The 10,575-nt window shown below is 46.3% G+C and overlaps 1 protein-coding gene across 2 annotated transcripts; it reads left to right on the forward strand.

The window, feature by feature from the left end:
• The first annotated feature begins 2,504 nt into the window (after positions 1–2,504).
• trpm1b (transient receptor potential cation channel, subfamily M, member 1b) lies at positions 2,505–6,800 on the forward strand. Of its 2 annotated transcripts, XM_056597951.1 has the most exons (8): positions 2,505–2,684; positions 3,328–3,404; positions 4,309–4,504; positions 4,670–4,883; positions 5,226–5,350; positions 5,492–5,663; positions 6,340–6,514; positions 6,608–6,800. In XM_056597951.1, exons 3-8 carry the CDS (start codon positions 4,502–4,504, stop codon positions 6,762–6,764), a joined length of 846 nt encoding a protein of 281 aa, XP_056453926.1. In that variant the 5' UTR covers positions 2,505–2,684; positions 3,328–3,404; positions 4,309–4,501; the 3' UTR covers positions 6,765–6,800. The 2 variants fall into 2 exon arrangements, with proteins under 2 accessions (XP_056453926.1, XP_056453925.1); XM_056597950.1 differs by lacking the exon at positions 2,505–2,684 and having other exon boundaries at positions 3,124–3,404; positions 6,608–6,794.
• The last annotated feature ends 3,775 nt before the right edge of the window (positions 6,801–10,575 follow it).

Consider the following 10,575-nt stretch of genomic DNA (forward strand, 5'->3'; position numbering starts at 1 on the left):
AAACAACAACCTCGAGGTCCGACGCATCTGGAGAGAAACCGGCGCTCTAAACCATGTCTCATGACTCCTCCGTCTCCCAGCCCTAATGCGGGACATGTTGTGCTGCCCATGTGATCGCCAACTGGATTTCCAAACCAAGGAAGACAATGGCCGCCTTTTAGAAACTCCTTAAAGTAGTAGGACTAAAGTCAGTTTGCAGGATTAATGTACATTTCCCCCCCCCCAAACTCTAGATCACTTTTTTTAATCCAAATCATTTCTATTGCAGTGAGAATATGTTGAAGATTACGCAGCCCGCACTGGAATTGACCATGAGTTTAAAAGTTTCACAAACGGCGACAACTATTCTTCCTGTCACAATGCGTTAAATCCTAACCCATTCACCACCAAAGCCAAGCAATTAGTAGCTTTTATCTTCACCCCTTAGTGACATTACATTCCACACAGGTCCCCCCCCCTCACTCTTCCCCAAATCGTTTTATATATGTAGAGAATCACTCCTGCAATATTCACCAAGAGTTACACATTCGTTTTTTTCGAAACAAAAGCACTCTAACATGCACATTACCACCAACACGTTGGTCCTAGAAAAAAAATCAAAAGTACATTGGACAAGCAGATCCTCAACGCAAAATCGACAAGTCTCAACAGTTAGATCAACAGTTTCTCTAGCATTCCATAAAATAGTGGTTTTTCTCTATCCATAGTGAATCCAATGTGAGTCACCCTCACATTGCTATGGTAACAAGCTATACTCAAGACCCAATGCCCAGGGACAAGCCATGTGATTTAGTTTTCACACAAGGAAGGCTTTTATGTGGAGGAATGTCAGATAGTAACCATGTGCATTAAACACAGAGGGACAATTTAATGAAAAAGCACCGTAATAAGGCTACGTACAGGGATAATTAAGATAATTTAATTTATCGTGGGGGATGTGCTGCAGTTGTTCGATCATTTAGGCCGACTAAGTTCATGTGAAGGCCTATAGGTCCACTATGTAGTAGCCTACAATTATTATAACTGAAAGATTTCCTTTTGATTTACGTCAAACTGCTGTGGAAACAGTACAAATGTGGTTAATTGGTTGTAAGCTTGCATCAAATCCTGTTAAACTGTGCTGCTGCTCTAGGCTGCTTCTCCCGGGGCTTGGAAAGGGCTCAAAGGCCACCAGAGGCCTAACGGGGCAGCTGATTGCTTACTGGATTTGTGTTTTAATTGCTGTGCATAATGAGTTTAAGAAAGCTGAAGTAACGGCATCACATTGGCCAAGCCGTGCTGGAAACTTTCTTTTGTTTAATTTGGATATAATTAGATCCACGTGCGTTGTTCCAATCAAGAGTTGGGAACGGCGGGGGCGTCCAGCCCCCTCTCCCACTCTCTCCCCCTCTCTCCCACTCTCTCCCCCTCTCTCCCACTCTCTCCCCATTCTCCCACTCTCTCCCCCTCTCTCCCACTCTCTCCCCATTCTCCCACTCTCTCCCCCTATCTCCCACTCTCTCCCCATTCTCCCACTCTCTCCCCCTATCTCCCACTCTCCGTCCCTCTGCGATCAAATCTCAGTTTATCCCATTCTGAGGCTTCTTCCCTCCAACCCCTAAAGTAGGACTGACAGAAGTCATACAGTGATTGTGGATGATCATATATAACGTAACAGGACTAACAACTGTTATCTGTGATCTCTATTTCTCTCTGTCTTTGGCTCATCCCATTCTATCTTCGGTAAATGATTCTTGGTTCCTTTAATTGAAATGCCCCAAGTGACTGCATTCTAACTCATATGAATGGGGCTATAGATAAGTTAACAGTTGCATACAACGTTCCATTTCATTTTATATGCCCTGACCATTGGCCTACATTCTGAAAAGTGTGTTTGGATAAGATGAGCCAAACCAATACTACATTGAATGGTTATCTAGACATCTGCAAGTTTCTTCCACCAAAATCAGCCTGCCCAGAAACAGAGATTAACTGCAATTAGTATCGTCTGACCTTAGACCCCAACTGGAGAAGCGTTTTGTGTTACCAAGACGACCGTCCAAAAGAATGCCAGACACCAATTCTCTCAATTATGCAAATAGGAGTTGAAATCAAAGTATTCGTAGTGGGTGGACATGTCCTAAATTTTAAGTTGGGCCGCTTCTCTAGACTGGTTTTATTGCGTTAATTTTGGTGTGGCTGTCGTGTAATGTTGGACTGGATCTTCACCTCTGTCTCTGGAGCGTGGGTCCTGTCCAGGGCTGCGACCATTCCCTGGGTGTGTAGAGAACACACACGAAACAAATTGGGAGCTTAGAGTACGCGTATCAAAGTCGATTTATTGTGCCTTGTTCAAGTGAAGGATGAAAATACCCAGTGGGCAAAGAGAAGGAGGTCATGGGACTCTGGGAGGATTACCTTGAACTGGAGTCATGAGACTGCTCACATGATCACCACAATAAGCAGCCTTCATAAAGTGGTGAAGTTTCATGTGTGGTGAGCTTCGTGGAGTCTTGCTAACTGGCCCATTGGGCGCAGCGCTCACAGGAGCGGGAGAGCTGCAGCCGGTCTCCGTCTCTGCGTCTGTCTCTGCCATCGGGAGCTTGAGGAACAAGAGGAACATTTCAGAGGGTAGAGCTCTCCACAGGTCGTCCGCTGGGCTTATCCTTCGACTATGCTTGTCAGATCGGATTGGAAGATCGTATGTAAGTGGACCTATGTGATGGGTTGCTCTTAAAAAGTGATTTAGTTACAGATGGACTGCATTTTAGGATTAGTGCTGTTTACAGTGGATGGATCACTGGGATGGTATCAGGCATTAGTCTGTAGATCCATGTGTGCCTGTTCAGGACAATCCAGTAAGAAAAGTTTAGTGTTAGCGGGAGAAATCTTCCTCAGCCAAGTTATTTTCGATGTTGTTGGTTTTATTATGATGTTGGTATTATTATAATGTAGGTACTTTATCTCTTCACAGTTTTCAACATGTATTTAATAATCCAGCATAAAAATTTATCTTTTTTTTTTTTTTCTGTTTAACCTTTTTTTTTGGGTTGAACCAGTTTTTTCTTTTCAATACTTCCTAACACATTCATTGGCTTTTAGAATAATTATTTTGAGCTGATCTCAGGAAAATTAATTTAAACTGGCTTGAACTCCACACGCTTTTCATTCTTGTGAAACTTAATTACATGATTTAGTCTGCAGCCTTTATGGGAAGGAAAGTCTTATTTAAATGTTTAGCTGTTTAAGATGTTAATTATATGTTTCTTAACCAATATCCACTTATAGTTATTTAAAGTCACACGTTCACAAATGATTAATTTGCTATATATACACTTTTTTTTTCAGGCTCAAAAGGCGTGGATAGAGAGGATCTTCCAGAAGCGAGAATGCAGCACCATTTTACCCACCAAGGATCCCACCAGGTAGAATACTATTCTCACATTCTCTTTATTATCTTTATCTAGATTCAAGTAGGTTGAAGGTTAATTAATATACAGGCAAGAACAAACAGAAACAGGACTGTTATTTTTACTTTTACTTTGATTATTGCAAATTAATTTAATCATTCTTCATTTTCTCTTTACATTTATTAAATTCAAATCCTAAAGTAATACCCTAACTTCAAGCACCAACTTAAAATAGCACGTTTGAATAAGAACACAGCTCTATCTATTTGTCTGTGCCTAAAGGGATATTTTAACTGCAAATTGATTACAATTTTTAGTATGTATGTGCTTGGGGGGGATCCCTTACATTAGAGCTTTGTTTGTACAGAAAATTAGGAAAAATATATATTTTTTATAATTAAAAGTGAGCCTCCATGCCTAATCATAAATAGGCCTTTGTATGGTATGTGTGTGTGTGTGTGTGTGTGTGTGTGTGTGTGTGTGTGTGTGTGTGTGTGTGTGTGTGTGTGTGTGTGTGTGTGTGTGTGTGTGTGTGTGTGTGTGGGGGGGGGGGGGGGGGGGGGGGGGGGTGTCACGCCTGAGGCCTGAGTCTGGCCTCTCCTTTGATCTGTGTTAATTGCTTCTTACTGCTCTGATGCGACCCCAACTGACATGGCCCCGGTGGTTCTCTGTCCTGGAACCACAAATTTCCCCCCAAATTTTCAACAAATTTTCCACCAATCATCCTATTCAACAGTGTGATTGGTGGAAAATGAGTTTCACGGTTCCAGAACCACAGCTTACACCCTAAGCTAGTCTGTTGCCCCCAAATCCAAGATGGTCTCCAAAATGGCCTCCAAAATGGCCTCCGAGACGGCCTCCAAGATGGCCCCTCGTTCTAAAAGCGGCCATGTTTCCTTCTTTTCCGTTTGCCCTTCAGGTGTGCCTGCGGCCAGCTGGTGGCGGCGCACGTGTCCCCCGGGGCAGTGAACAGCAAGCCGGCCGAAGACAACCAGCTGGTGCACCTGGACGTCCCCCAGGAGAAGTGGTCCGTGGCCAAACACACCCGGACCTACCCCACCGACGCATACGGCACCACAGAGTTCCAGGGCGGCGGCTTCGTCAACAAGGCCATGGTGAGTTTCATGGGGGAACCCCCCCCCCAGTGTTGCCAGATTAAGCCAGATTTCTCTGGCCCAATCTGGCAACACTGCCCCCACCCCCACTAACCCCAGCACAGATTGAACCAGGACGACATCTGAGCTCGATCTAACACACGTCCCCGTTTTGTCCCTGTTCAGTACATCCGTGTGGCCTACGACACCAAGCCGGACAACCTGTTGCACCTGATGGTGAAGGACTGGGCCCTGGAGCTGCCCACCCTCCTCATCTCCGTGCACGGCGGCCTGCAGAACTTCGACCTGCAGCCCAAACTCAAGCAGGTGTTCGGTAAAGGCTTGATCAAGGCGGCGGTCACCACCGGCGCCTGGATCTTCACGGGTGGAGTCAACACCGGTACGAACCCGACCCGTCCCTTAAGCCCCCTCACACCGCACGCCCCTTGATGCTCCCTAATGCTCACTTAACAAATGACTATTCCCAATCTTATTAGAAGATTAATCGTTGTTTCTAAATTTGCATTGCGTAACGCACACTCTGCAATGTCGAAAAGAGGATTTGACCGGGCCCCATTGTCACAGGGCTTATGTGGGGTTGTAATTAGAGCAGCTTCATCAGTGTACGTGGAGCCCTGCTGGTGGCTCAGGCCCCTGGTTGCTTGGGCCCTGGTTGCTCTGGCCCCTAGCTGCTCTGGCCTCTGGTTGCTCAGGCCTCTGGTTGTGTCTGTTTGTAATGCAGGAGTGATTCGCCACGTGGGAGACGCCTTGAAGGACCACTCCTCCAAGTCCCGGGGAAAGGTGTGTGCTATAGGAATCGCTCCCTGGGGCATCCTGGAGAACAAAGAGGACCTCATTGGAAAAGATGTAAGCACCCGTGCTACACGCTGATTACCATAACGTTCATTCAGAATGCATTGCCTTGCATCTTTACTGCATTTGCATTGGTTAGCATTAATTAGCATTCGGTCACAAGTTCAACTCCGGTGTGTTGGTTTCTTCTGCCAGGTAACCAGACCGTACCAGACGATGGCTAACCCACTGAGCAAGCTGGCGGTGCTGAACAACAGCCACTCCCACTTCATCTTGACCGACAACGGCACCTGCGGGAAGTACGGGTCAGAGGTCAAGCTTCGGCGGCAGCTCGAGAAGCACATCTCCCTGCAGAAGATCAACACTCGTAAGTGGACAGATGCCCAGGACCGGCAACACTCCTCGATTACCGTCTTCATGATGATCGGACAGATATGTTTTTGGTTCGGGGCTCTCTTGCTCTCTCTCTCTCCCTCTCTCAAACACACACACACACACACACACACACACACACACACACACACACACACACACACACACACACACACACACACACACACACACACACACACACACACACACACAGACTGTGTAGATTTGGATGGAGATCTGGATGGCCTCTGTGACCTTTGAGTTTCCCTTTGTCATCCTATGCCTGGGGCATCCAATAAGGCAGGGACAGCAAAGGGACGCTCAGCTGTCACCCCTGACCCCACTCCCTCGGGCCTCCATGGCTCCTCCGCCCCCCACGGGAGTATCACTGCCCGGTGCCCACCATGTCTTGTGTCAGTCTGGAAGACGATGGCTTGTTATCGTGGCAGGATGGATGGATGTCTTTGTCGATGGATGGGTGGATGGATGGATGTCTTTGTCGATGGATGGGTGGATGGATGGATGGATGTTTGGATGGATGGGTGGATGGATAGATGGATGTTTGGATGTATGGAGGGATGGATGGTAGATCGACGGGTGTATGCGGGGGAGACGTGAGATAGACGGGCATGTGAATGATGACTGATACAGTTTCTTCTGGACCGGAGCAGGCCTGGGCCAGGGCGTCCCCGTGGTGTGTCTGATCGTGGAAGGAGGGCCCAACGTCATCTCCATCGCCCTGGAGAGCCTGAGAGACGACCCCCCCATCCCCGTGGTGGTGTGCGACGGCAGTGGACGGGCTTCTGACATCATCTCCTTTGCGCACAAACACTCAGAGGATGAAGGGTGAGGAAGTCCAGAGACCGTTCACATGTTGTGAGTCATCCTCCATGTCTTCTGGACTGTGGCATCTAACCGGGAAACCTGTGTCCCTCTCAGAATGGTCAGCGATGATGTCAGAGACCAACTGCTGGTAACCATCCAGAAAACCTTCAACTACAGCAAGAGTCAGTCCCAGCAGATCCTGCTGATGGTCATGGAGTGTATGAAGAAGAGGGAGCTGGTGAGTAAAGGGATAAGTAAAGAAGCTATCTAGTCAAGTACTTCATCCGATATGTTCCTGTTATGTGTGTCATTAAAGATCAATAAATGTTGTGAAACCATTGTCCCCATTGTCATTCATTCTATTCACTTCATCTGTCTCGTGTCCACCAAGCGTCCGAAATAATAAAGCATATCCCACATTCCATTTCCTTATATCATTCATGTGCAGTCGGTCATCCCTCAGTCAAACTGCACTATAAAGAGACTCACTCTATGGATCATCAGCTGTAATATGGTATCTGAAAGGCTCTCATTCGCCCTGTGAAAATCCTTGAACTTACAAACCGTTTTAAATACCCGGCTCTCTGAGAGGGCATGCGGGTAAAAGTGTCACCACATTTGTCCGATTACCCATGACCCCTGGAGCGATTCCTCAAAGTGCTGGGGGCCAGACACCGCCAACGTATACACACTGCAGCGGTGGCTCTACTACTTTGCACATACAAAGCAGCTTCCTCTTACGCTAAGTGTCGTGATTAGTAGTTTGTAATGCCTGAGACCAACTGCCCTCTAATCTGCCGACGCCATACATCGCTGGAGGAGAGATAAGCGGCCGCAGCCACCTGCTAAGCAGAGCGGTGGCCTGGCTCCTGCAGCCTCCAACGGTCTCTGTGTGTCCCACACGCTGGAGGACAGAGAGGATACTGGCTCTCTAATCCTCGTCCAAGAGGTTCTTGCTACTCCTCATACTTATGCTCCCCGCTAAGCCAACTAAGTCCCCAGAACGCAAGCCTTTAAACAAAAAGGCTTGAAAGTGTCTGTGTCCTCTATCCCCAGTGTATTACACAGACAAATGCTCTGATACTCCCCGGCAGATAAACAACTTTGCCTCTTTTAGTTTTTAATCGTATTTTTGTAAGAGGCCTATTGTTGCTGAAAGCCTTTTTGGTAACATTTAGGGTCACTAACGGTAGACAGAGGGCCAGACAGGGTTTGGAGGGAGGCTTTTACTTCTAATAGTTGTTTATGAGGCTGTTTATATTGCATATTGTTGATTCAAAGCACCATGACTTACTTACAGGTGGTGCAGTGTCACAGTCTGCGCCCAGATATAATCCCTTCATCCTAAGTGCACATCAAGCCAAAAGCTGGCCCAGACGAGTCAAAGCACAGAATAAAAAGTCCTCTGCGGTGATTCGCAAACAATTTGATGCATTTAACTGAATTACTAGCTTACATTTACACAAGCTTCCCTATACCAGGGTACAGAGAGCAGACCCCGGAGTCTGAAACAGGCTTTCAGTGTTCATCCGCTGTGTGCTAATGCATAGGCCGCTCATTATTAACGCATCCCAAGACCTCTGCTCCCAAACCTTTGGCACTCGGCCACAGATTCATGCCCACCTAATCCTATTTGCCACAATTGCACATGTGATGGGCGCTTGGTTTTAAGTCTGCTGGATACGGTGGTCAAGTCCGTTACAATGGCGTGCTATTATGAGCCTTTCTCCAATATCAAACCAGAAGTTATGAGTCCATGTTCCTCTATCCTCTCACTTGGCCAACTCCTGCATCAGCGTTTAGCGTCTGGAAGGGTTCACTTGTCATCCCACATATTGTTGATATCCTATTCCTTTTCCAACTCTGTTTTCTTCCTTCTGTTAGCCATCAGTACATGTTTCCTTGTGAGTGCATGTCAAACCTTCTGTTCTTCCGTAAAACATGTAGATTACTGTCTTCCGGATGGGTTCAGAGGATCAGCAGGACATTGAAATGGCCATTCTTACTGCATTGTTAAAAGGTATATTTACAACGCATGAACTCTGAGGTTTGTCCTTGTCGCTTCACTTCAACTTTTTATTTAACTCTCACTCTCTCTTCCAACCCACTCTCTCTCTCCCAATCATGCTATATCTCTCTTTTGCTCTCCCCCTGTGTCTCTCTCTCTTTGTCCCTGTATCGGTGGGAAGGCACCAATGCGTCCGCCCCTGACCAGCTGAGTCTGGCGCTGGCCTGGAACAGAGTAGATATCGCCCGCAATCAAATCTTTGTTTATGGGCACAATTTACCAGTGAGTCGCATTCAATTTCCCTCCACTTACAAGGAATGCGGCAATGTGCTGCTGCTCATTTAACGTTGACTGCGTTACAAATACCTCACGGAACATACTTTTTTAACACTACAATATCCAAAACAGACTTTAATTAAAACATATAACATGATATGCTAATTAATTTGTCTTGCCTGGACAGCCTGCGGGAGCTGTGGCCAACTGTTCGATGTTAGCCTTGGATAAGCCCAAGAGCCCGGTCAGCGGACCCCGCAACAAAGCCAGGGGCAAGAAGGGGAAGGGGAAGGGCAAGGCCAAACCGGAGCCCCCCGAGGAGACGGACCCCAGGAAGCTGGAAATCATTCGCTGGGTGAGAAAAACGTGAAAACACACAACGTTGTGAGGGGGTTAGAACGATGTGTGTGTTTGATTACTGTTAAGACTAATTTACCAACTGGGAATGTGAATGAACTCCTACATTTGTATTTCCTTTGTTGCACAAAATACCTACATATATATATATACATATGTATGTATATATTTATATAAATATTTGTATTATTTATTCTCTAACATATTCATTATTTTCATTATTTAATTTACTGCTTTATTTGACATTACATATTTGTTTTCACATCACTGAAAGGGTGTGAAAACCATGAGTGAAGGGCGAGTGGCCCCTGACATGTTTTACTCATGTACAACATGTGAGTGGCCCCTGACATGTTTTACTCATGTACAACATGTGAGTGGCCCCTGACATGTTTTACTCATGTACAACATGTGAGTGGCCCCTGACATGTTTTACTCATGTACAACATGTGAGTGGCCCCTGACCTGTGTTCCTCCTGACTGTGAGTAACGCAGTGGCTCTGTGTGTGTTAGGTGAATTCTCTGGAGCAGGCCATGATGGATGCTCTGGTCCTGGACAGAGTGGACTTTGTCAAGCTGCTCCTGGAGAACGGAGTCAATATTCACCACTTCCTCACCATTCCCAGACTAGAGGAGCTCTATAATACGGTGCATAACAGAAATACAGCACAGAAATGAGAAGGCATGAGTCCATCTTCAAAAATTATTAAAATCATGTTTTAGTTCTTATTTTGCCCATTTTGTGTACCATACAGAAACTGGGTCCGGCTAATACCCTGCATGTTGTGGTCAGAGATGTCAAAAAGGTAATATGCATATTCGTCATGCTGCCATTTCTTCTTGCGATGTTCCAAGACTCAACTGATGATGCTACCAGCCTTCCCAAAGTGGATCATCTTATTCATGTGGTTGGGCTTTGCTGTGTCCTGCAGGGAAACCTTCCTCCAGATTACCAGATCACCTTGATTGACATTGGCTTGGTGCTGGAGTTTCTTATGGGTGGAGCATACAGGAGCAACTACACCCGCAAGGCTTTCCGCAACCTCTACAACACTCTTTATGGGCTGAAACGGGTACGGGACAGCATGGGGATGTACAGACATGAAATTACATAATAATAGTAAACGAGATATGCCTATTGAGTCACCTAATCTGTCGTATTTCTCTCTTTACAGCCTAAAGCTCTGAAACTCCTCGGAATGGAGGTGAGGCATCTTCCCATTGGTCGATGTCCAATGGGACAACGACCAATGGGTCGTTAAGCAGACTGGAAATGAAAACCCTCTCAGACTTTTGTTTTCCTACGATGTACCTCTAACCAAACAACTTGATTGATTTTATCAGGACGATGAACCTCGAAAGGGTAAAAAGAAGGGCAAGAAAAAGAAAGAGGATGAGGTGGAAATCGACGTGGACGACCCCGAGGTGTGTCGCTTCAAGT

Source organism: Gadus chalcogrammus, chromosome 9, assembly GCF_026213295.1.
Source record: "Gadus chalcogrammus isolate NIFS_2021 chromosome 9, NIFS_Gcha_1.0, whole genome shotgun sequence".
In the NCBI taxonomy this organism is placed as follows: Eukaryota; Metazoa; Chordata; class Actinopteri; order Gadiformes; family Gadidae; genus Gadus; species Gadus chalcogrammus.